General features: G+C 40.9%; 1 protein-coding gene across 1 annotated transcript in view; it reads right to left on the reverse strand.

Annotated features, from left to right (window-relative positions):
- The window catches only part of SGIP1 (SH3GL interacting endocytic adaptor 1), a 163,116-nt gene that overhangs the window by 99,084 nt on the left and 40,464 nt on the right, over positions 1-23,568 (reverse strand). The window contains exon 2 of the mRNA XM_073357422.1: positions 6,289-6,352. Coding sequence (XP_073213523.1) covers positions 6,289-6,352 — 64 coding nt within the window. The remainder of the gene's footprint in view (positions 1-6,288; positions 6,353-23,568) is intronic.

The following is a 23,568-nucleotide window of genomic DNA, read 5'->3' on the forward strand; positions in this document are numbered from 1 at the left end:
GACTACTTAAAGACTAAAGCCCAAGGAGGGCTAGAGAGAGAAACCACCATAAATTGGTGGTTTATCCATATGTGGATAAATTGGAGAGAGTCCAGCGAAGGGCAACAAAAATGATTAGGGGTCTGGAACACATGACTTATGAGGAGAGGCTGAGGGAGCTGGGATTGTTTAGCCTGCAGAAGAGAAGAATGAGGGGGGATTTGATAGCTGCTTTCAACTACCTGAAAGGGGGTTCCAAAGAGGATGGCTCTAGACTGTTCTCAATGGTAGCAGATGACAGAACGAGGAGTAATGGTCTCAAGTTGCAGTGGGGGAGGTTTAGATTGGATATTAGGAAAAACTTTTTCACTAAGAGGGTGGTGAAACACTGGAATGCGTTACCTAGGGAGGTGGTAGAATCTCCTTCCTTGGAGGTTTTTAAGGTCAGGCTTGACAAAGCCCTGGCTGGGATGATTTAACTGGGAATTGGTTCTGCTTTGAGCTGGGGGTTGGACTAGATGACCTTCAGGGGTCCCTTCCAACCCTGATATTCTATGATTCTATGACCACAGGGGTACTGAGATAGGCCCCTGTGGACTATTTTACACTCCAGAAGGAGTTTGTGCTGGCTAATGTTTAGACAGTGTGACTCGGCCGGAGGGCTGAGTCACTGAAAACCCACCTGAGAACCACCGAAAGGGGTCTCCAGACTAAAAGAACGCAGACATGCCCAATCAGAAGGGGGCACTTGTGAGAGGTGGGTGCCAGGCCCGTTACAATGAGCCCGACAAATAAGTGTGTCTTCCACTCCCATGCTATGCTGTCTCTGCACTGTGAGCCAAAAAAACACTCATTACTCTTACGATAAGCATGTTTTTTAAAAAAATTCCAATCATAGAATATCAGGGTTGGAAGGGACCTCGAGGTCATCTAGTCCAACCCCCTGCTCAAAGCAGGACCAATCCCCAACAAAACCATCCCAGCCAGGGCTTTGTCAAGCCTGACCTTAAAAACTTCTAAGGAAGGAGATTCCACCACCTCCCTAGGTAACGCATTCCAGTGTTTCACCACCCTCCTAGTGAAAAAGTTTTTCCTAATATCCAACCTAAACCTCCCCCACTGCAACTTGAGGCCATTACTCCTTGTTCTGTCATCAGCTACCACTGAGAACAGTCTAGAGCCATCCTCTTTAGAATCCCCTTTCAGGTAGTTGAAAGCAGCTATTAAATCCCCCCCTCATTCTTCTCTTCTACAGACTAAACAATCCCAGTTCCCTCAACCTCTCCTCATAAGTCATGTGTTCCAGTCCCCTGATAATTTTTGTTGCCCTCTGCTGGACTCTTTCCAATTTTTCCACATCCTTGTTGTAGTGTGGGGACCAAAACTGGACACAATACTCCAGATGAGGCCTCACCAATGTCGAATAGAGGAGAACGATCACATCCCTCGATCTGCTGGCAATGCCCCTACTTATACATCCCAAAATGCCATTGGCCTTCTTGGCAACAAGGGCACACTGTTGACTCATATCCAGCTTCTCGTCCACTGTAACCCTAGGTCCTTTTCTGCAGAACTGCTGCCGAGCCATTCGGTCCCTAGTCTGTAGCAGTGCATGGGATTCTTCCGTCCTAAGTGCAGGACTCTGCACTTGTCCTTGTTGAATCTCATCAGATTTCTTTTGGCCCAATCCTCTAATTTGTCTAGGTCCCTCTGTATCCTATCCCTACCCTCCAGCGTATCTACCTCTCCTCCCAGTTTAGTGTCATCTGCAAACTTGCTGAGGGTGCAATCCACACCATCCTCCAGATCATTAATGAAGATATTGAACAAAACTGGCCCGAGGACCGACCCTTGGGGCACTCCACTTGATACCAGCTGCCAACTAAACATGGAGCCATTGATCACTACCCGTTGAGCCTGACAATCTAGCCAGCTTTCTATCCACCTTATAGTCCATTCATCCAGCCCATACTTCTTTAACTTGCTGGCAAGAATACTGTGGGAGACCGTGCCAAAAGCTTTGCTAAAGTCAAGGAACAAGATGTTCACTGCTTTCCCCTCATCCACAGAGCCAGTTATCTCATCATAGAAGGCAATTTGATTAGTCAGGCATGACTTGCCCTTGGTGAATCCATGCTGACTGTTCCTGATCACTTTCCTCTCCTCTAAGTGCTTCAGAATTGATTCCTTGAGGACCTGCTCCATGATTTTTCCAGGGACTGAGGTGAGGCTGACTGGCCTGTAGTTCCCAGGATCCTTCTCCTTCCCTTTTTTAAAAATGGGCACTACATTAGCCTTTTTCCAGTCATCCGGGACTTCCCCCGATCGCCATGAGTTTTCAAAGATAATGGCCAATGGCTCTGCAATCACATCCACCAACTTCTTTAGCACTCTCGGATGCAGCGCATCCGGCCCCATGGACTTGTGCTCGTCCAGCTTTTCTAAATAGTCCTGAACCACTTCTTTCTCCTCAGAGGGCTGGTCACCTCCTCTCCATGGGAGCTGACCTTTTTCGTGAAGACAGAGGCAAAAAAAGCGTTGAGTACATTAGCTTTTTCCACATCCTCTGTCACTAGGTTGCCTCCCTCATTCACTAAGGGGCCCACTTTCCTTGACTTTCTTTTTGTTGCTAATATACCTGAAGAAACCCTTCTTGTTACTCTTAACATCTCTTGCTAGCTGCAACTCCAGGTGTGATTTGGCCTTCCTGATTTCACTCCTGTATGCCCGAACAATATTTTTATACTCTTCCCTGGTTATTTGTCCAATCTTCCACTTCTTGTAAGCTTCTTTTTTGTGTTTAAGATCAGCAAGGATTTCAATGTTCAGCCAAGCTGGTCGCCTGCCATATTTACTATTCTTTCTACACAATAACTGCCACAATGGCAGTAGTACATTCCTACTGCTCCATGCATGGGAGTCAGCCAACTCACGAAAAGGAAAGGCAGAGTGTGAGAACACTTGTAGATCTCATCTTGGGGTAGATTCTATTGAGGGCAGGGCCTCATGCATACGTAACGAAATAAAGGCTAGACTGGAAGACAAACCCAAAGGAAGGGAGGGAGTGGGGAGTAGTGAATGACAAAATATGTAGTCCCACATCTTCTAGTGGTTGGAGGCCAAGGAAGCAGATATTTGTGGTTCTGCAGCTGCAAGCTAATGAGTATTCTCCTTTTGCTCAAGTATTAGCACTACTAAGTTTTACAATGGACACAATTAGCAAAATTACTCCTTATGGTTGCCATTGTTTCCATCCTACTAATGTCGATGCTATGGCACCCTCATCCTCCTCCCCACCCCACAAAAGAAAAAAAAATCACCCCACCCACCCCATCAAAGCAGGAAGATAAGCCACCTCCGTAGCTCACTAATTAAAGTGTTTTCCCTAATATAGTCTCTCCTACCAGCTCATTATCAAAAACATCCTCTTCAGGATTCGTTATCTTAACTCTTTCATCAGCGTTCCTACAGCATCTATAAAAACACATAATTTGAAATGAATTGCTCGAATTATGTTGTGCAACTGGTTAGATACAAGGTAGTAACTAGACGTTGTTTCATTGATTTTCTTTAAGCAAAAATATTTATGGTCTTTGTTTCCTCTATCTTTATGATAAATTATAAATGAAACTGCACATGACCTACGTGGGTGTCTTTAGCTGTCTTGTTGTCTGGCTGGCTGACAAATAGGCATTTAAGTATGCATCTCATGTTCTCTTATTAAATTACTCCAGGTTTTGCTTTTTAGGTTCTCTGTGTTTTTAAACCACCCCGCTACCATTTTTCATATTATATTCTTATTTCTGACTCCAATCCACTTTTTATTCACTGCCTTTTCCTTTTATTTCTGGTCTACCCATTCCAGCCCATCTCTACCACCTCATGGCTACTTGCTTTTTTCCCATTGCTTTAGTTTTATCTGTCTGTTCCCTTCCCCTTCTCACTGTCGTCATCTACCTCACCGTCTCTTTGCTTTCATCCCATCTCTTCTCAACTTGCCTCACCTGCCTGACAGCTGTTATTTGAGACAGCTCAGGGGCTCACATGCTGTTCCCTAGTCAATTTCAACGAGTTCAAGTAGTAGTTTGAGTCTGTGGTACCTGTTGCTAAGCAACCTATTCACAAGCAAAGGTTGCAATAGAACAGTTACCACCATTTTGCTGATTCAATGGCCCAATTTTCTTTCTTTCTTTTTTTTTTTTTAAACACAGGCCTTTTCGCTTTGCTTCAAGTGTGGATTTCCAGGGATTAACAGCTTGCACAGGCATTTTCAGGTTACCGATGAAGATGTACGGGAATTTCACCTCTTTTTGAAGGCAGAAGAGGCCATTGCCTACGGCATCAAAATGTAATTGGAAACAACATATTTATTATTCTCCACTTTGCCTATGGCAGCAAAATCCTTCAACTAGCCACATTTCGATGTGCATCTCAATGACACAGCAACATCAAGCAGAAGTGGAGAACTGGCAATACCAGTAGCAGCACAGAGCCCGCTAATTACCTACAGAAATTCTGTTGCAAACAAGGGGCTAGATTCTGTAAACTGTCTTCCGGACAGACTGGTCAAAGGGCGCTAATTATACATAACCTCCCTTTCATCAAAGGGAAAGGAAGCTGGTCAGCACCACCTAAAGAGATGACAGTGGCTAAAAAGGGGACATAGCCAGGGTGGCTAGGGGATGCATTGAATCACTGCATCTGCTGGGCAGACATCAGCAACAGGGTTCCTATGGCGCCTCAACTGCAGATTAAAATGGTCCTCACTAGGTGGAAGTCAGAGGGAGGATGGTGTAGTCAAAAGCACAATCTGTTCAGGAAATGCTGGATATGTTCACAGCACTCCAGTGACGGTCACATTGGTATTAGATAATTTAGCAACCACATGACTGTGGTATTAGTGTTGTCACCTGTCCAGGTTTTCCCAGGATCATCCCTTTTTTGAGGTGATTATCCTGGGAAGTCTGTAAGGATGTTCAGTACACATGGCCAACTGTCCAATTTTATGGGTTCAGGAATATCCCAGGTGTCCCTTATTTTTTGTATCTCAGAGGTGGCAACCTTATGTGGCATATTTTTTCTTGGAAAAAATATATGGATTTCTGCGTTGTCAAAAGCTAAACACATCTGAGAAGCCTTAGTTCCCTACCCCCACCCACCCATCCTTTCTTCCATATGTGTATCACTCCTCCAGAGGTTGCTGTACGCTCAATTGTACAGCACATGACATTTTCTGTAGTCTTCTTCTGTTGCTCTTTCTTTTATGATTGTAGCTGGACAGGGTATGTTTTCAATTAAAACTTTTCCAAAATACACTTATTATATTGGTATATCCCTTACCAAAGAACCCCACGGCATGCTGCAGCAGTAGGACAAAATCATATACTTGAAAAAGAGTACTCTAAAATATATGCCTCTTCCTCGCAGTTACTGCAGAAATTGAATGTTTTCCATGAAAGTAAAACAGTACTTAGAACAAGCCAGTTTAACAGTGAGAACCCTCAAGAATTGGTAATCCTATTATGCATGATCATCATCTACTCCCAGCAATGAAACATCACCTTGATTCTCTACCTGAGCCATAACTACTTCTGAAAGCACATAAACACAAAGCCAGTTGAGTGTTTTACTACTCCAAAGACTGGCCTTGACCTGTTAAAACAGCATATTTAAATGGATGGTGCATCAAAAGAGGATTCTCAGCAGACCACATGCAAATTGGTGGTTTAGACAGAGACACTCATAGCAGTAATATTCCTCTAATTTGAACACCATCACCACCACAGTTTGGAAACACTCATGAAACTAAATTGTCCCTACAACATTAGACGGGGAACGAGGATCACATTCGTTTGGCTACTAGATTAATATGAACATAGGACACAGGATTAGAATGGATCTCCTGGTTCCTTGAGTCTCTTGCTATTGCAGGCAATCCTGCCATATAATCCTTGTTCATAAATTTGTCCAGGTCTACCTTCAAGTTAGTTAGGTTGCTTTACCCCACTATTCCTAGTGAAAGGCTGTTCTGGAACCTCAAACCTTCTTTTCATTGGTATTAGATAGTTTAGCAACCACATGATTTCCAGCCTAAATTTATTCATGGCCAGGTTATACCCATTTGTTCTTGTGCCAACATTGTCCTTTAGCTAAGGGAAATATTTTAAAATGTATTGTTGAATATTGCACTGCCAGTTTTGAATAGTAATGTATGCTACATGTGTCAAGTGTATGTAGCTCTTCTATAATGTCCTGGTATAAACATTTCAGCCACTCACAAATGCATTAAGCTGTATTGCACAGACTTACGTGGAATCAGTGTCCTTTTCCTTCTTCCGTATTCCAAAGGCCTTCCTGGTACGCTTTTTCAATCCTGTGAACAAAATGAAGATGACTCAGAGGGAGATATTAATATCATGCTAAAATAAAACATGAATAAAGGTCACCTGCTCCATTAGCAGCTGTAATTAAAAACAGATAGGGTTTTATAGCTAATACATATGCTCATACCTTTTACCAGTTCATCTAAAAATATCTATTACTTTATTCCATATTTATTGAACATCACATGTCACTCAGTAATTATGGTCAATAGTTTTAATCATCCATATTAATTTTTGATATTAAGACCGACAATTTCATTAAAAAATGCAGTACACCAAGACAGATTATGAGACCACTGAAATACATTTTAAGGAGTAAAATGCTCAGACTAGCTTGTGTCAAAACTTCAGAAGAGCACACAATACTTCTACCAACATCATGCTTTTTAAATATCCGGAGGAACATTTTATACAACTATGTGTGTCGAAGGGGCTGTGTGAAGGTGGGTCTGCCTTTTCTTTTTTTAAGCCACTTGGAAGCAAAAACATCCATATGCAATTACCATTTCAGCCTTGCCAATAGACAAATATACTATATATCATTCTGTATGGTCAGTGCTTAATTTGTAATAAAAGAGGTGCCGGGGCTCAAGTAATTTTTTTTACATTTATAACTGACACAGAAAGCCCAGAGGTGCCGGGACTATGAACTGCCAAGCCTAGAGATGTTGGGGCTGAGCCCCGGCAAGCCCTGGCACAAATTAAGCACTGTGTACAGTAGATACTTGTATTATAAGTATTATAGAACGTAAAATAGCCATCAAAGAAAAAAAAACAAGTTTGTGTATCCAACCTGCCACATTGTATGAAGGATACTTTAGGTAGGGAGAAATTTCTACCTTCTTGTACTCAGACTTCTGTTGCTACAATGATACCCTTCATTCCACCCCTGGACACAAAGTGCTCCTTCACCTCTCTCCTTGAATATTTCCTGATGGCTTATCTACAAAGCAGTGCCTGTGCAATCTGCTCATCTTGCTGGAAAAAGGGTGCTGTAACAGCAACTGCTACCAGAGGATTGAGGGGTGAAGCAGAGAAAGCAGTTACAAGTGCTGGTCTGGAGCACTGAAATGCTAGTCAAACCTGTTGCAGAGAAACTTACACCTCAAGTGGTCCTTTCTATCTAACTGTAAGTAAAACACCCTTCTAATGTATTCAAACATCTCAGCATGAAATAATTGCATGCCAGGCTCCCTTCTGGAATCTAGCTTATTGCACACATCTTAGTCTCCATCATTCAAAACAGGAGCCATTCAGTATTTCTGCTGTGATGGTAATCTTTACCTTAAGGCAAACGAATGGCAATCTTTCCAAAATATAAACAGCCCATTCCAAGCACCAAAAATAATAGCAGCTGTGAAGTGTGGTCATAAATGCACTTAGCCAAATCCTGAAATCATTAGTGTATTCTTACTTAGTTCTAATTCTCATTGACTTCAATGAGTTGTGAGTCAGGATGGAGCAAAAGCAGTTTTAGGGGTTTCCAGATTTGATCCATAGATAAGGAGGGCTATAAAAGGCCATTTAGATCACCCAGTCTGAATTTCACTCCCTACATTATTTATATGGTGTCATATCTCGAAGTACTTTTCAGATCTAACAAAATCTCTCCTATTTTCTATGGGCCAAACACAAGGTCCCCATTGAGTCCTTACACAAAATCTCAAAACTTCAAACAAGAGTTTTGAAGGACTGCAAGATTTTGTCCACTACTGTTAGCAGGTTAAGCTGGTATTTTTCAACCCACTGTCTTACAAATGTGACCATCTGGCTCTCAGGCACATTCCTCAAAATTAATTTGCTAAAATGTGAGATTCATAGCTTGACTGTGCAAGTTGAGGCCTTTTGTCCTTCAGTTCCTTATGCCTATTGTGAAGTCAGTAAGTAATATGTGATATAACCTTCCTATTCAATATGATTTATTTGTATATGAAACTGGTGTTTAAGAACAGGCAAAAGAATACTCATCCATTCTGTGATGAGAATAATGGCAAGGCTAGCATCAGAATTGTTCAGCTGTCTCTTACAGATCATACATTCTAGAAGAGATTTTCCTTTAGCTCATGTGGTTGGTGGCCTGTATATCTAAAGTTCTGACTCGCTAGGATATGCAGTAGTTACAACTATGAAGTTCTTCGTGGCATAGGCGCCGACTCCATGGTGCTCCGGGGCTGGAGCACCCATGGGAAAAAAAAATAGTGGGTGCTTAGCATCCACCAGCCACAGCTGTTTGGCAGCACCCCCGATCAGCTGTTTGGTGGCTGGGGGAGGGGCTTGCGGAAGGGCGGAAAGCAGCAAGTGGGCAGGGGCGAAGCGGGACAGAAAGAGGCAGAGCGAGTGTGGGGCCTTGGGGCGGAGCAGGGGTGGAGCCCCCCTGAGGAAAAGAAAAACTCAGCGCCTATGCTTGATGTCCACAGATTTGTTAAACTAGCGGTTCTCGTACTGGGGCCCATGGGCATCTGGTGATACATGGAGCACTTGCTCGTGGTTCACCAAGATCTGGTATGTCATTTAGTGCCAACTACTCTCCCTTGTTTACAGCTGTTTTTACAGGAGTTTGTACTCTGAGCCACCATCCCACCAGTATGGCTGGGGGTGGCATCCATGATTGAGAGTCGCAGAGGAACAGGAGCCAGGAGTCATCAGGAGGACCAGAGCAGCAGGAGAGAGAAAAACAGGCAGCATGAAAAGGGAACCAGCGATTATGGAGTAGGGAAGCATGTGCAGGTAAAGGGAGGAAGAGAATAGATGGGAAGAGATGAAAAGATCAAAAGGGGTGATAGCCCAAATTATTGTTTTTAAGAAGATGAAACACACTGAATTAAAGACTTAAGATACCTAAATACCTACCGTCTGTTACTTTTACATTTGCAAATAGGCGGCTGATGGGGTGAGTGGTGGTTAGCAAAGACCACATTGAAATAGATGGTTATCTGAAACGCCTGTTCTATAGTTTTATGGGCCAGATTTTCAAAAGTACTAATAACACCCAATAGTTGCCATGGCAACACTTCTGGATAGATTTTCAGAAGATCTCAGCACCCAACGTACTGTGCTCTTTTGAGAATCTAGCTGCATGTTGCTAATATGTGAATTAAATTAGTGTCCTTGAGTGCTTATGCTAACAAATGTGATGTGTGAGATGAACATACCCAATGCGTATCAGAAGTCTCCAGAAGCCTGGGAAGACTAAAATGAATATTTAGAATATAAAACTTTTTAATTGTATATTTTATATTATCTCAAGAAACTTGACCTCTCAGTATAGTGTTAATGGTGATGGGGATTAGAACACAAAGCCTAAAAGAAGGTATAATGGAGAACACAGGGAATTAACCATCGTGAATGGAGCAAGCTTTTGGGACCTGCAAAACCTGTAGTTGTGGGCAGAGGGTCACCCTCAAGATAGAGACCATCGCCAAGTATCTGGGATGTCTGAGCACACTGATGAGTTGCTTCATTAGCTTAGGATCATAACACATGGTACCAACTCCAGAAAAGAAAGGGTAGAAAGAAAAAGGGAAAGAAACTGAGGGACAGCCTCACCTCCCCTCAAAAATAACTTCACTAGAGACCTGAAATATCCTTAAGCCAGACTTGATCCCGAACAAAGAATTTCAAGCCTGATTCAAAAGATAAAAAAGTTAGTTTGGAAGTTTAAATGCAGAAATAAAGCTCAGCAGTGGCTGCTTTAATACACCAGTCAGGAATTACAAAACAGCTAATCCATGCAAATACTGACCTCTTCAGCATTACAGGGGTAATCTTCATGGAAGGATGTACTGTTCCTGAATATTTTCTCTAAGATCATTAGGCTAAAACAGGTGTTTCTTCCACATCACTGTCATGTTTATTTGACTCACCTTTAAAGGTATCATACATGTACGGAGTCCCAGTTCCAATTCTAAGATATTAATGATATGCAGTGAGGTCCCACACTTAGCCTTTTATATAAATTTGCATTTGGCACTTAAAAAAACCCCTAGAGCAACTAGTAGTGCTTCGTCAACTTTTGCACTGACACTTCTCTTTTATGGGACATTAAATTTGCTTTACCCCTATTTAGTACTTAAAGATACAGTCTATGCCCCTTGCCCAGTAACATTATGCAGAGTGGTATCAGACCATCACAGAGGCAGCAAGGGCAGAAGACTAACTTTTAACCAGTCTGAAACACCCAGTCACAGATCAAGGCAATAACTGACAACTCTGCTGACGTGGATTATTTTTGCTGCTAGGAGAAACGGGATAACGTGCCTTGTGACAGCACAAGCAATGTTCTACAAAGTGGTAGCTGTGATAACACCACCTTGGAGTATTTGCCTGTGAATGTCTTACTCTTTTCAGGGCTGACTGCTACTCCCAATGGCACTGCAATGATCATGTTGCAGACGTGCACTGGGAATAGATTTTGGGGCATTTCAGGCTGAAAATACATGTCATGGGTTTATTTCGAGTTTATAACTCATGGCTTGGGCAGTCCTGATGCTTGCTAATACCATGCCATGCCAGCCTCTGCTAGGTCACTGGTGACAGTCTATTCCCAACGGGCCTCTCTATGCAGGCTGAAAAAGGCACTCAGCACTGCAGGACTATCTTTTCACCTGGGCATCTACCCTGCTCCTATCATCTCATATTGAAATGCTTCCCTGCCTTTCATAAAGGAAGTCCTGGCATCTTAAATGTATTTTCATGAGCTCTCCCAGTCCCAAACGCTTTAAAAAAAATACTAAGTAATGAAATTCCATCATTGGGCAATGACAGACTTGACAATTCCTGAGACCACTTTAATCTTCAGGCAGCAGCTTTTAAAGTGATGGCTAGGTACTAAAGCAGACTGCCAATTAGCTGAATCCCCCACCTGGCAGCTGCACTCCCTGTATGTATGTTATCCTGCATACTCCTGCATTAGGTCAGGCTTCAAAATTAGCTGATCTACTAGTCGGGCCAAGGAGATCTTTCTCCTTGGCCAGATGAGCCTGACCTGTGTTAAATGTGGTCTCAGCTGGAAGTCACTATCTATGTATCATTCAGGCCCTGATGAAGTATATTGCTGGTCAAACCTGTAGTGCAATCAGTGGTCATGGATATGATTGCTTAGTCTATGCCACAACTCAGAGACCTCGTTTGGTGACTCCAGACAGCACAAACTGAGTTTAGTTAGTTAGCGAGCAAGGGAATTATAAGGTTTTGCCTAGATCCGGTAGCATCAAAAGGAATCATCCTAACAGACCTGTTTCTTTTCTACTCCAATATATCTATGCTGGCTTAGATATCCCTTAGTGTGTAAAACAGCTCAGTATAGAGGTTAATTGTTTTGAAAACTGATCCCTATACCAATTGCCTTTTTCCTTTTATTATTTGTAGTTGCTAACACCAATTAAATCCAGAGTATATCAGGTCTATACTTAACATTTATTGAAAACAAAAACATTATTTTCGTTTCCCACTAGAAGTCAATTTCAATCAAAACTCTCCACCAGTTTTCATAATTGATTTTTTTTAAAAAGATTTTTTTTTAAAGATTCAGGAATTAAATTCAAACATTTCACTACATTAATGCAAAATGGACAAATTTATATGAGGATAATGCAATGTGTTAGTATGGAAACATTCATTGAGGATTGGTATTTTTAATCAGGAAAGACTGAAATGCTGGGTATTCCACTAATTAAGTACTAGTTATATTTAACTAAGATATAATAGGGAAATTGCGTATTTATTTTTATTCATATAATAACAATTTTAGACAATTACATAACTGGTATATTTTCTGTAGAATTGTACATAGTGCATACATGCATCAGTATTAATCAGTATGGAGAAGAGCAGAGATTCACAAACTGTAGTCAAAAGGAGAGGCAGCTGGTCACATGGAGTTAGCTCTTTCTCCTGACTTCCAGCTTCTAAGATGCCTTAAAATACAGATAAAAAATATATTCTCTGCTTCCCCCTAACTTTACTTTTCTAAGTAATTGCTATAGTTGCACAAGAATGTTATGGGATGGCAAATAGGAGGGCATGTATTGATACAGAGATTGCCCCAGAGAAAATTAGGTTGACATCATGAAAAATGTTTGGATCCCACAGTAGCAGAATGCTATTCAACACTAATTCATTCCCATCAGCAATATAAAAATACCTAAGCTATTGACAGTAAATAGGAAATGACATGATAATGATCACCTTTGGGAACTAAGTAACTGAAGGTAAATCCAACAGCACATAATGAATGGGGACATAATTATACCCCGCTTTGCTGGGTAGTAAAATAGTTCTGAAACATTTTGAGCAAAAATAAGTCAGTCATTTGTGCATATGCAGAATCATGTTCACAAAAGAATAGAGGACTTCAAAATTAATTCACACAAAAAGTTAATTGTATACAACTCTGAATGGTATTATTACCAGCTTAAGCAATCACACAATCCTATTGCTGTAAACTCTTGTCTTTTCTGTTTCTACTCCAATACTCACCACCCTGCCTCCTCATGTCTTAACTCAGACTGTCAACTTGTTTAGGTACTTGAGAGTCTCCACAATCATAGTGTCCAAGCACCTCTCAGTATTCCTGTGAGGTATACAACTATTATTCCCATTTTACAGAAGATAAACTGGTACACAGTTCAAATGACTTGCCCAAGGTCACACAGGAAATCTGTGGCAGAGCTGGAAATTTAATGGCGATCTCGTGATTCCCAGTCCTGTGCCATAACTACAGGATTATTCTAATAAACGTTGCTGACTTCATATTGGGAGATTTACCAGACACTGAGGTAACACACACCGACACAAGGGTTGCCACCTCTCCAGGTTTTCTCAGGATCATCCCTTTTTTGAGGAAGATGTCCTGGGAAAATCTGTAAGGGTGCTCAGTCTACACGGTCAGCTGTCCAGTTTTATGGGCTCAGGATTGTCCCATATGTCCCGGTTATTTGAATCTCAGAGGTGGCAACCCTAACGTACACACGGTGGCACAACCCAGGTTCCAACAAACAGACCTGAACTGTAGTAAAGTCACAGTCCACACTGCATGTGCCATAACTGGACACAGCCAGTTGTACTTCCCATTGCATACTACTGCCACGTCTCTTAGATGGATAGGCTAAGATTTTAAAAGATCAGAACCGAAATGTAGGCCCCTAATTCCACATTCAGGCATATAAATATGAGGCCACATTTCAAAAATGCGGAGCATCCTACAGTTCCCTTTGAAAACCTGGCCACATATTTATATACTTGACTATAGATCTAGGAACCTAACTTTAGGCATGCTCCCTCTTTTTTTTTCCCCTCCCCCCTCAATCTTGGTAAAGTTCACTACATTAACTCCCCTTTGGGGCATGAAAATTTTCTTTTAGTTTCTACTGTAAAACACTGCGCATATTTGTGGTATTTTACCTATGAGAATTAAGAATAATGTTATAGCTGACAAAACCGAGAACTAAAAAATGGCTGTTGGTCAGGTCCTTTTGTGCAAATATTGAAATGAATGGCATGCAGAAGAAATCCCAAACCTTAGTAAAATTCCGCTTGCTCTTTTCTTTGTCTAAAATGTTTTTCTCCTGGCTACAGTCAGATAGACAAAGACTCTAGCATCTTATTTACCCTTCTTGATACTGTTTCCTTCATATCCAGTTCTCAAATATTCTGTGTGTGTCACATAATGTTCTTCTGTAAGGAAAGGCCTGACAATGATTCTGCAGAAACAAATTCAATTTATCTAATCTTTTAAGTATTTGAAATGACAAAATTAGTTCAGAGGACAACGCACAGAGCCAGCCAAGGAATGCTTTTATTATGTTTATTCTACAAGCCAAAGTGCTCGTTTTCAACTCATATGATTAATGCTTTATGTTTCTCTAAACTGCTTACTTTGAATGTGTCCTTGAGTTGCAATTCATTTCAATATTTCCTGAAACATTCTGCACTTGTTGATAGTTTCTGTTACAAGTTTCAATAAGTATGTCTAAACACTAGTTTTCTCTGCATAATGTCAAAATCACATGGGCTAGCACTGGGCTTGGTTTTTATCCTCAAAATGAAACATTAAGTTTCTCTCTTAGTACCCTCTTGGTGACAGATTTCAAGAACAGTAGTGGTATTAAAATCTGCCTAGTTTCAACATTTTAAAAACACAGCATCATTACCAATAACAGGAAACAGCATTTACCACACCTTTAGTACTACTCTATATGAGCCACTAAGTTTTGTGCTAACTTGAAAGGTCTAGAACTCGGGTTTGAAATCCTGGCACCTACAGAAGTCTGTGGAAGTTTTGCCATTGACTCAATGGAGCATGGATTTTGCCAGGCATTTGAGAGACTGCCTTATCCTCAGTGCCCCACCATGGAAGTTAAAATTTGCTCAGGGCCTTTTGCTGCTGATGCCCACAACCCAGATTTCCAGGAATGGTGGCAGGATTTCTTAAATTGAAGGATCTCATCTATGGAATTTGCACCTTCTAATCCAACAGAATGAGTTTGTCAGCCTTCAGGGCACAAGGAAAGGCTTTATTTGTTCCATAAAGTCCTTCAATATTTGTGTGTGAGAGAGGTGACTTTTGGGGGGCCCCCATCGAGACAGTTGCTTAGCACATAGGGAGGACATTGGCACCCTGATTTTATTAAGTTACCCTGTGGGGTAAATAAAATATTTTGTAGTCATTTTGTGAAACAAAAGCAGCAACAATAGGTACTATGATACTACATGTGGTTTTTTTTGGGGGGGTGGGGTTGGCTTTTTTAAGAAAACAACCACCCCTGTATCAGGTTTTGAATCCAGGTCTCCAACAGTGCACTAAGTAGCCAGCATGGATTTACTAAGAATCAATCATGCCAAACCAGCTTCATTTCATTCTTTGACAGAGTAACTGATTTGGTGGATGGGGGAATGCAGTGGACATAACATACCTGGACTTCAGCAAGGCTTTTGACACAGTCCCACATGACAATCTGATAAGGAAGCTGGAGAAATACAGGCTTGCAGAACTACCATCAAATGGATACATAAGTGGTTAAACCACCACAAAAAAAGAAAAGGAGTACTTGTGGCACCTCAGAGACTAACAAATTTATTTGAGCATAAGCTTTAGTGAGCTACAGCTCACTTCATCGGATGCAAAAAAAGAGTAACTATTAAATGGAATGATGTCAGATTGGAAGGAAGTCTCGAGGGGGATTCCACAGGGATCTGTTCTGGGTCTGGTGTTATTTAACATCTTTATTAATGACCTGGATGTAGGAATAAAGAGCATCCTGATCAAGTTTGCAGATGACACAAAGCTGGCCGGGGGCTGGAAACACTTCGGCGTATAGAGCTAAAATTCAAAGGGATATGGATAAACTGGAGAACTGGGTTATAGACAACAAAATGAAATTCAACAAAGACAAATGTACAAATGCAGAACGGGTGATAACTGGCTTGGCAGGCAGCACTGCTGAGAGGATCTGGGAGTTGTGATGGATCATAACCGCAACGTGTCATCAATGCAATGCTGTTGCAAAAAATAAAAAAAAAAAAAGCAACTTTAGGTTACAATAACAGAGGCATAGCATGCAAGTCACAGGAGGTGATAGTACCACTCTACTCAGCACTGGTTAGGCCTCAGCTGGAGTACTGTGTTCAGTTTTGGTCACCAATGTATAGAAATGATGTAGAGAAACTGGAAATGATCCAGAGGTGAATGACAAAGGTGATCAAAGGGATGGAATGCAAGCCCTTGAGTAAAGGCTGAAGGAACTGGGTATGTTTAGTTTGGAAAAGAGGAGATTAAGGGGGGACATACAAGCAGTCTTCAAATACTTGAAAGGCTGCCATAAAAAACATGGAGAAAAAGTTGTTCTCTCCCGCCACAGAGGGCAGAACAAGAGGCAATGGGTTCAAACTACAGCATGGCCGATTTAGATTAAATCTCAGGGAAAACTTCCTAATCATAGGACAATGGAAAAGACTGCCTAGGGAGGTTGTGGAAGCTCCTTCACTGGAGGTTTTCAAAAGGAGGCTGGATAATCTGTCTCTTGGATGGTTTAGACACAACAAATCCTGCATATTGCCAGGGGAGTTAGACTAGATGACCCTTGTGGTCCCTTCTAACCCTATGGTTCTATTACCCCCCAGCCCTGTCCCAATTTTTCACACTTGCTATCTGGTCACCTTAGCTACTAATAATGAATAGAATACGAATCTGTTTACAAGAACAGAAAGGCCAGCAAGTAGAACTTCATTTCATACGCAGTACAATGAAGAACACCTTTCTGAGGAGTAATTCAGTAGAGTTTGAGAATATGCCTATCGACCCTACTAACTGTGAAACTTCTGTGACAGGTGTTCTCTACTGTGAAAGGAAAAATAAATCTCTTTACTGCTTCTGGAAACCACACACTGGTAGGTTTTGCCTAAGGTAGGAACGTGGGCATGAGAGAGCTTTTCAAAAAAAGAGAGGAAGAAGAGGCTCTCATAAACACACCTCTTTACATAGCACTAGAAAGTTATAGAGGAATTAATATATTTTGCAAATAATTATAACTATTCTGAATACAAAACATTTTGGCCCCGTATCTAAAGGAGAAGAAGCTGCTGGTAGGGGACTGCCTGTGAGGGGTCATCAGTTTTGGAAATTGCACCTGCTGTGGGTCCAGATTTGTTAATGTTATAGGCACACTGCAAAGCTCTTTTCCCCTTCCCCCACTCTTCGTTGGGGAGCATATGGGATACAACCTATATATTTATGGGCAGTCCTTTTATGTTGTGATTGTTCTCTACAGGATGGGTACCTATAGTTGTATTTTTAAAAAATAATACCACCATTAAACACAGAAAATTACTTCTGGGTCTGGGTCAGTCATTCTGAGACATGTTTATTGCATCTTTCTGTAATGACAATATTACGTAAGGGTTTGATTAGGTACGGCTGCAGAGATTCTCAGGTCAGGGTGATCTTACATACACCAGGTATGATGCCGAACACAGGCACAGTTGGATAAAGGAAACTGTTACAGTTGATTTGGCAACCTCAACTCAATTTCCTTGATTTTGTACATTTGTTCAGCGTAAGGCACTGCTTATACCGTATCTGGTTTTTGGTTTTAGGACAACTTCTTTCATAATGGAGTATGTTAATATCGAGATGAGACCTACAAGGCTCTCACTGCAAAGCATAACTTTACCCCCTATGCATTAAAATTTGGAAAGAAAAAAAAATTTTAGTGAAGTGATCTGTATTCTTAGTCAAGATAGACTCAATGACTGACTTTACCAGATAAGTGTTCTGCTCAGTTATATAATGGGTTCACTATCTTAAAGTCTGCATAAAATGATAAAGGTTAGCAAAAAAGTTTTATGAAATGAAAGACTAAAACAGAAAATGGCATTGGAGACAGTGTCTTCACAGCCTGAAGAAATGTCCATTGTTGAAGCATGTTCTCTAATTAAACTTTATTTTTATAGCACGTTTTTAATGCCTTCCCCCCGCCCTTACTTGACAACCTGTTCAGGAGACAGCATGCTGAGACAAATCCATATTTGTTTGATTCCCCCTCCCCATTTTATGTTATTTCTGATCACAAACTAGCTATTTTTAATTTGAAATCTCCTGTCAAATCCTTACAGGCTACAGTCTGTGCCTCCTTCCCCTCACGACAATTTAATGTTTATCCTGACATTAAGATCTTATTTGTTCTATAGAAAATGCAAGACCCATTAAAAGTCTCTCCTCCCAATTAGGTCTTATCTGTAATGACACACAATGTAGGGCTTTCATTTTACCCACTTTGCTACAGACACCTGTTTCGATGCATGGTTACCTTGAAGGCAGGTCCAGCAGGCAGGGAGGTGGCTCCCTTTTCAAAGCCTATGCCAAAGCTACCATACAGATTAGTTGTATGAAGGTATTTTAAGCTACTCACCCTCCATTCTACTGATTATGTCACTTCGAGGTTACTTAATCAGTTATTCCTGACTGAGGTAAGGCCTCAGGCCATGTGGTTTTCTGCTGCAGCACTAAACTATCACCTGCTTCTGGCACCGTTATTTGGTTCAAACCTTCACAGCAGAAAAGCAACCTTTTTAGATATGGTAAAGTAACAATGCTTGAGACTGGTAGCAGGAGAAACTGAAGACTAGCTCTTTTCATTAATGACTGTTGCAGAAGAGAGAAAAATACAAACATGCAGTGGAGGGAGGTTATCTACAGATATTTGCTGCCCACAGGCTCCTCTTCTGCTCATGTCAAGTGTCCCAGGGAATATGGTCAGCTATTGGGAAGGGGAGCCCTAGGAATTCCAGTGAACAGGGTCAGTCTGTCCCACTTGCAATTCAGGGGAATTAAAAAAATATAATGAAGGAGGTCCAATGGGAGTCTGCATTATGATCTTCCCATTTGGAAGGTTAAAATAGTGATTCATTTTGAATGCCATTTCTGTCCGATAGAGGTTACACATTCTGAGATTAATTCACCCAAGCCCTGGCTTTACTGGGAGGATAATTGTTGGAATGTCATATCTGTCTTTGAAAAGACAGAGATAGTCATTTGAGAGGTTGAAATATATGGACAGTAATATAGTTCTATATTTTATTTTGCAAGTCTCCAATCTCATTTCCTAATTGCTTGAGGTGCTGAAGAATTGTAGAGTTAAACAATTCCTAAAAAATCATCCTTATAATGCATCAAATTAAAAGAAATAGGCTGTATCCATTTTTATAAGTTTGGCAAAACACCATCCCCGATACACTGGAAATGCTGCAGTTCTGGGAGGGTGCTTGTAGACAGCGGTGAGGAACTGACTGCTAAGACAGAAAAGGTGGTGCAAGTGAGAAGACACTTGGGTGGCAGAAAAGGGACACAAGAGAAGGGAATGAAGGATATACGAGAGTGGAGGGATCCTGATACAGACAAACAAGGATCTGAATTCCCCAGTTCAGAGAAACTAAAAGTTCAGCTACACAGACACTTAAAGTCATATTTGTCTAAAGCAGGGCACGTACTCCTCACCTTTCTTTACCAAGTACCACTTTCACTAAGCCAGCATCAGGGCATTGATTTTAATTCTCTCTCTCCAGCAGAGCTAATTTAAGAGCAGTAACAGCCCCATAATGGCAGTACTGAGATACACTAGCATGAGGAGGTTTAAATCTTTACTGGTACATATTTTTTTTTAAATCCATATCTTCTTATTTGGCAGTTTTTATGTGTATTTGTTATTTGAATAAAAAAATAAAAAAGAATCTATAAGAATACTTATTTGTGAAAGCCAGTTTATAGCTAGTGTTATCTGGGAGTAATAGAAAGTTAATTCTACATCATTTAAAGCTTCCTGCACTATTTTTCCTGTGACCTTCATCTCATATCTTTCATTTTGTAGCTTATGTTTGGGCTTTGATATTCAAAGAAACATTGCTTGAGGGTGAGGAAGGAATTTGCTTTTGTTGGTTTATTTTCCAGTTATGCATGTGTTCTTCAAACCATACAAGCTTGTTAACCCAACTGTTTAAATTAGGGTTTCTATTTCAGTGGTGACAGAGGTAGGTCAATTTAATGTTGCCATGTGCATACTGTCATAGTTACTAGCTTAATTGAACTTCTGACCTCTCCTGGTCTCTGAGTGCGCCACCTTTCTCGAACTCAGGCCTCTAGCATTCAACTGTCTCTCAGGGTAGAATCATGTGATTCTCCCATTGTTAGACCAGGCCCTGGGTTGCAGTTCCTTGTACATCAACAAGAGCTGGGCGAAATGTTTCAGAAAAAACTTCTCACCAAAAAAATGTATATTCAAGTCAACTGAACCATTTCATAAATTGGTACTGAATTCACCAAATTCTTTAACTCAAAAAAAACCAAAAGACCCTCAAACAATTCTCCAAAAATCTGTTTTGTTTTGACATTTTTTACTTCAAATTTACTTTAAAAAAAGTCAAAACCTTGAAAATGAACTATTCATTTGAGCTGAATTTTTTATTTATTTATTGGGGTTAAGAGGAGCTTTTCCAGTTTGGCCAGCAAACTGAAAATGCACTTAGTTGCACAGCTCTAGTATCCACTGTAATTTATCTCAGCAAGTCTGACTTATGTCCAGATCTTGCAATTCTATTCACTCCAAGAGCAATGACAGTAGTTAACAGAGCAATCAAACAGCCTCCTTAAAGTATTCCTTACTTAGAGTGAAGGCATTTGTGATGCTGTATGATTGAAATGTGACCACGTATATCATTGATATTGCCACTGTTAGACAACTGCAACAACTCTTGTATAAAGTATGTCATATAAGGTGTCCATGGAAAAGTTATGAAGTGCTAAATAAGATTATACTCTTTAAAGCTATGTATCATCACTGTATCCAAAGTTATGAATATTGACTATATACCTGTATCTCAAAATGTTTGTTCCTGGGGTAACTCCCACAAGGTAGTTTACAGCCAGTCTAGCCAGCACCTTGTGAATGGACTATTCAATCTGGATGGCCCATAGGAGAAACTCATTCTGTCCAGAGAAGCCTTCCTGCGGATGGCTCAGCACAGATATGGGCAATGACTGCCTCTGAGAGTCATCAAAGCCTGTAAGGACACGTGGTATGCTCATGTGACCCTGTACTCCATCTTAGAGCAGTAACTTTCCACAAACAGAGGCTGTGAGCTGTGTTTGACCCAGTGAATTTCCAGGCACATGGCAAAGGATATAAAAGACCTCTGAGGTGTCTCCATTTTCCTCTTTCCGACCCTAATTTTCCAGACTGTGGATTTACAACTAAAAGGAGCATATTGAACTATGGACTGCAGACCTTCCAATCTTTTAGAAGTTACCTGAGAGACTACAAGACAGCAGTCTATAACATCACTGCTACAAACCTGATATAAGAACTTTGTAATTATTGTATGTATATGATCTATTAACCTCTTTTAACTTCTTTTCTTTTATTAATAAACCTTTAGCTTTGCGTTACTAAAGGATTGGCAGCAGCGTGATTATAGAGTAAAATCTGAGTTTTATATTGACCTGGCGAAGTGGCTGATCTCTTTATATTAGAAGGACCCTCTATATGGTTAAATTGATTTTTCATTGGTGGCGAGATGAAGGCTGGAGTGTCTAAGGAGACTGCATCTCTGACTTCTTGTTAAGTAGTGTGGTAAGAAAGAAGTTTACTTTTGTTACTGGCTTGATATATCTAATGATGAATAACCACCAGTTTGGGGTGAGTCTGCCTTTTTTCTCAGCATTTAGTCCAGTACTCTGGTATTCTCAGCTGTGACCCACTGAGGCATGGTGACATTTCAGAGAAAACATCTTAAAAAACCATGAAAACAACTGTACGCATATCTAGCTTTTCCAGTGCTGTTGGAACAATTTTTATAGTGGGGGTGCTGAAAACCACTGAACCAAACTGTAAACCCTGTACATGATAGACACCTCTTCAAGCCACACCCCCAGCACCCCTAAACTTTTCCCTAAGGCTTATCATTCCTTGGATCTGGCAAGGAGTGACTTCTTTAGATTTCCTCCGAGAGCCTCTCACTCTCTGTTGTCTGTCTCACCAGACAGCTCCCGATAAGTGAAGCCTCCTTTTCCACCTCTGAGAGACTTTTTAAGTCTTTAGTCTTCTTTTGCTCTCTAGTTTGCCAGGCTTGGAGGCTAGGTTTGCAACTGGTTGGAACAGGATCCTTGAAACTAATGGCTTGCTCCACTCTTCTTTAAGCATGTGCTTGGGGTTGCTTCTCTATAACTTGTATGGCTTTCCTGATTGCATTTCCCACAGCTCCCTGTTAAATTAGATCAATACATTAGGGTTGCCAATTTTGGTTGGAGGGATTCCTAGAGGTTTCATCATGACATAATCTCTAATTAAAGATTAATCTGTAATTCCTGGAGGGTTGGGAACCCTTCAGTACGTTCACATAGGAAATTCTAACAACCCTCTGGAGTCATACAGCAACTTTACCTCACTGATCAGGTCAATTACAATATTCATACCATCATTACAGATCATTATTCAAATATTAGTACATAGCAGCTCCATGACCAAAACACCTACTTGCAATTAAGATCTCAGATCATTTTTATAAGACTATTCTATAATTTCAGTAACTATGTTCTGAATATATTGCTTTTCTAGTTTTGTTTTGTTTTTATTTTGGGGGTCTGGGTGAGCTTTATTTGAAGGTTCTGCTATAAAGCTAGGGTTTTCTTTGACCTGCTTTATAGGGTGGAGACTGAGAGGCATTATTTTCAGCCGGTGGTCTCAGTCACTGTTGATGATTGATAAGCCAACAAACAGCTCTGCTTTCAGGTTTATGGGTATCATCATATGAATCTTATTTTTTTTTTGTGTTCCTACAAGAAACATGATCAGTCTCAAGGCCTGGAAATTTGCCCTCTTGACATCAGAAGCAAAACATTCAACCCCTCAGCACCAAGAGGGGTTAATGTTCTTTATGTTTCTTTTTATACAGTATCTTTACTGAGAAAGTGAAAACGATAAATTATATCATGGCTTTTCCCCCTATATTTGTTAACAGCTCTCTCAGCACAGGGACAAAGAATCTGAATGGCCACAGAGGATGGGTTATCCACTCTCTCTTAGAAGTGGCCCATCACATGTCGGTCTGAAATGCCATCAGTGGAACAGCCTATGGATGCTTGCACTCTGACCGGCTGTGCTGATCACTGTAGTATATAAACAGAGGAGTCACACTCTAGAAATGCCAGCCAGGACTTTTCATTAGCATTCAGCTTTCACAATGGCATCCGTGGACCCACCCACACTTTCAAAGAGTTTAAAAATTTGAAGAAAGAATCAACTGTTAACCTTTGGCAGCAAGACACTAGAACTCAAAACAGAGAGCATCTTCTATGCTAGCCCCATCATGCAACGTAAGTAAAAATAATTTAGCAGATGTGTCTGGAAAAGATGATTGAGATCCTTATCCTTGCTCTGGTTTCTTTATGCCACACAAAAAAGGCTGGGAGCAGCATAAGGGGGACCTAAAAGTCCCAATTCCAGCCAGGGGAAGACTACGCCCTGGTGCAGACACTGAGGAAAATAAGCATAAGGTTTCATCCTGAGGACTCTTTTACAGCCTTGGTGTAGAGCGGGTGCTGTGGCCCATACTATGGCTCCACGGAAACTATTTAAGTTAGGCCCAGGGCCGCTTCTGTTCCCAAAGCAGCCCATGACTGGGAGGATGCAAAAGGTGGCTTCAAGCCACTACAATACCC

This window comes from Lepidochelys kempii, chromosome 8 (assembly GCF_965140265.1).
Source record: "Lepidochelys kempii isolate rLepKem1 chromosome 8, rLepKem1.hap2, whole genome shotgun sequence".
NCBI classification, from domain to species: Eukaryota; Metazoa; Chordata; order Testudines; family Cheloniidae; genus Lepidochelys; species Lepidochelys kempii.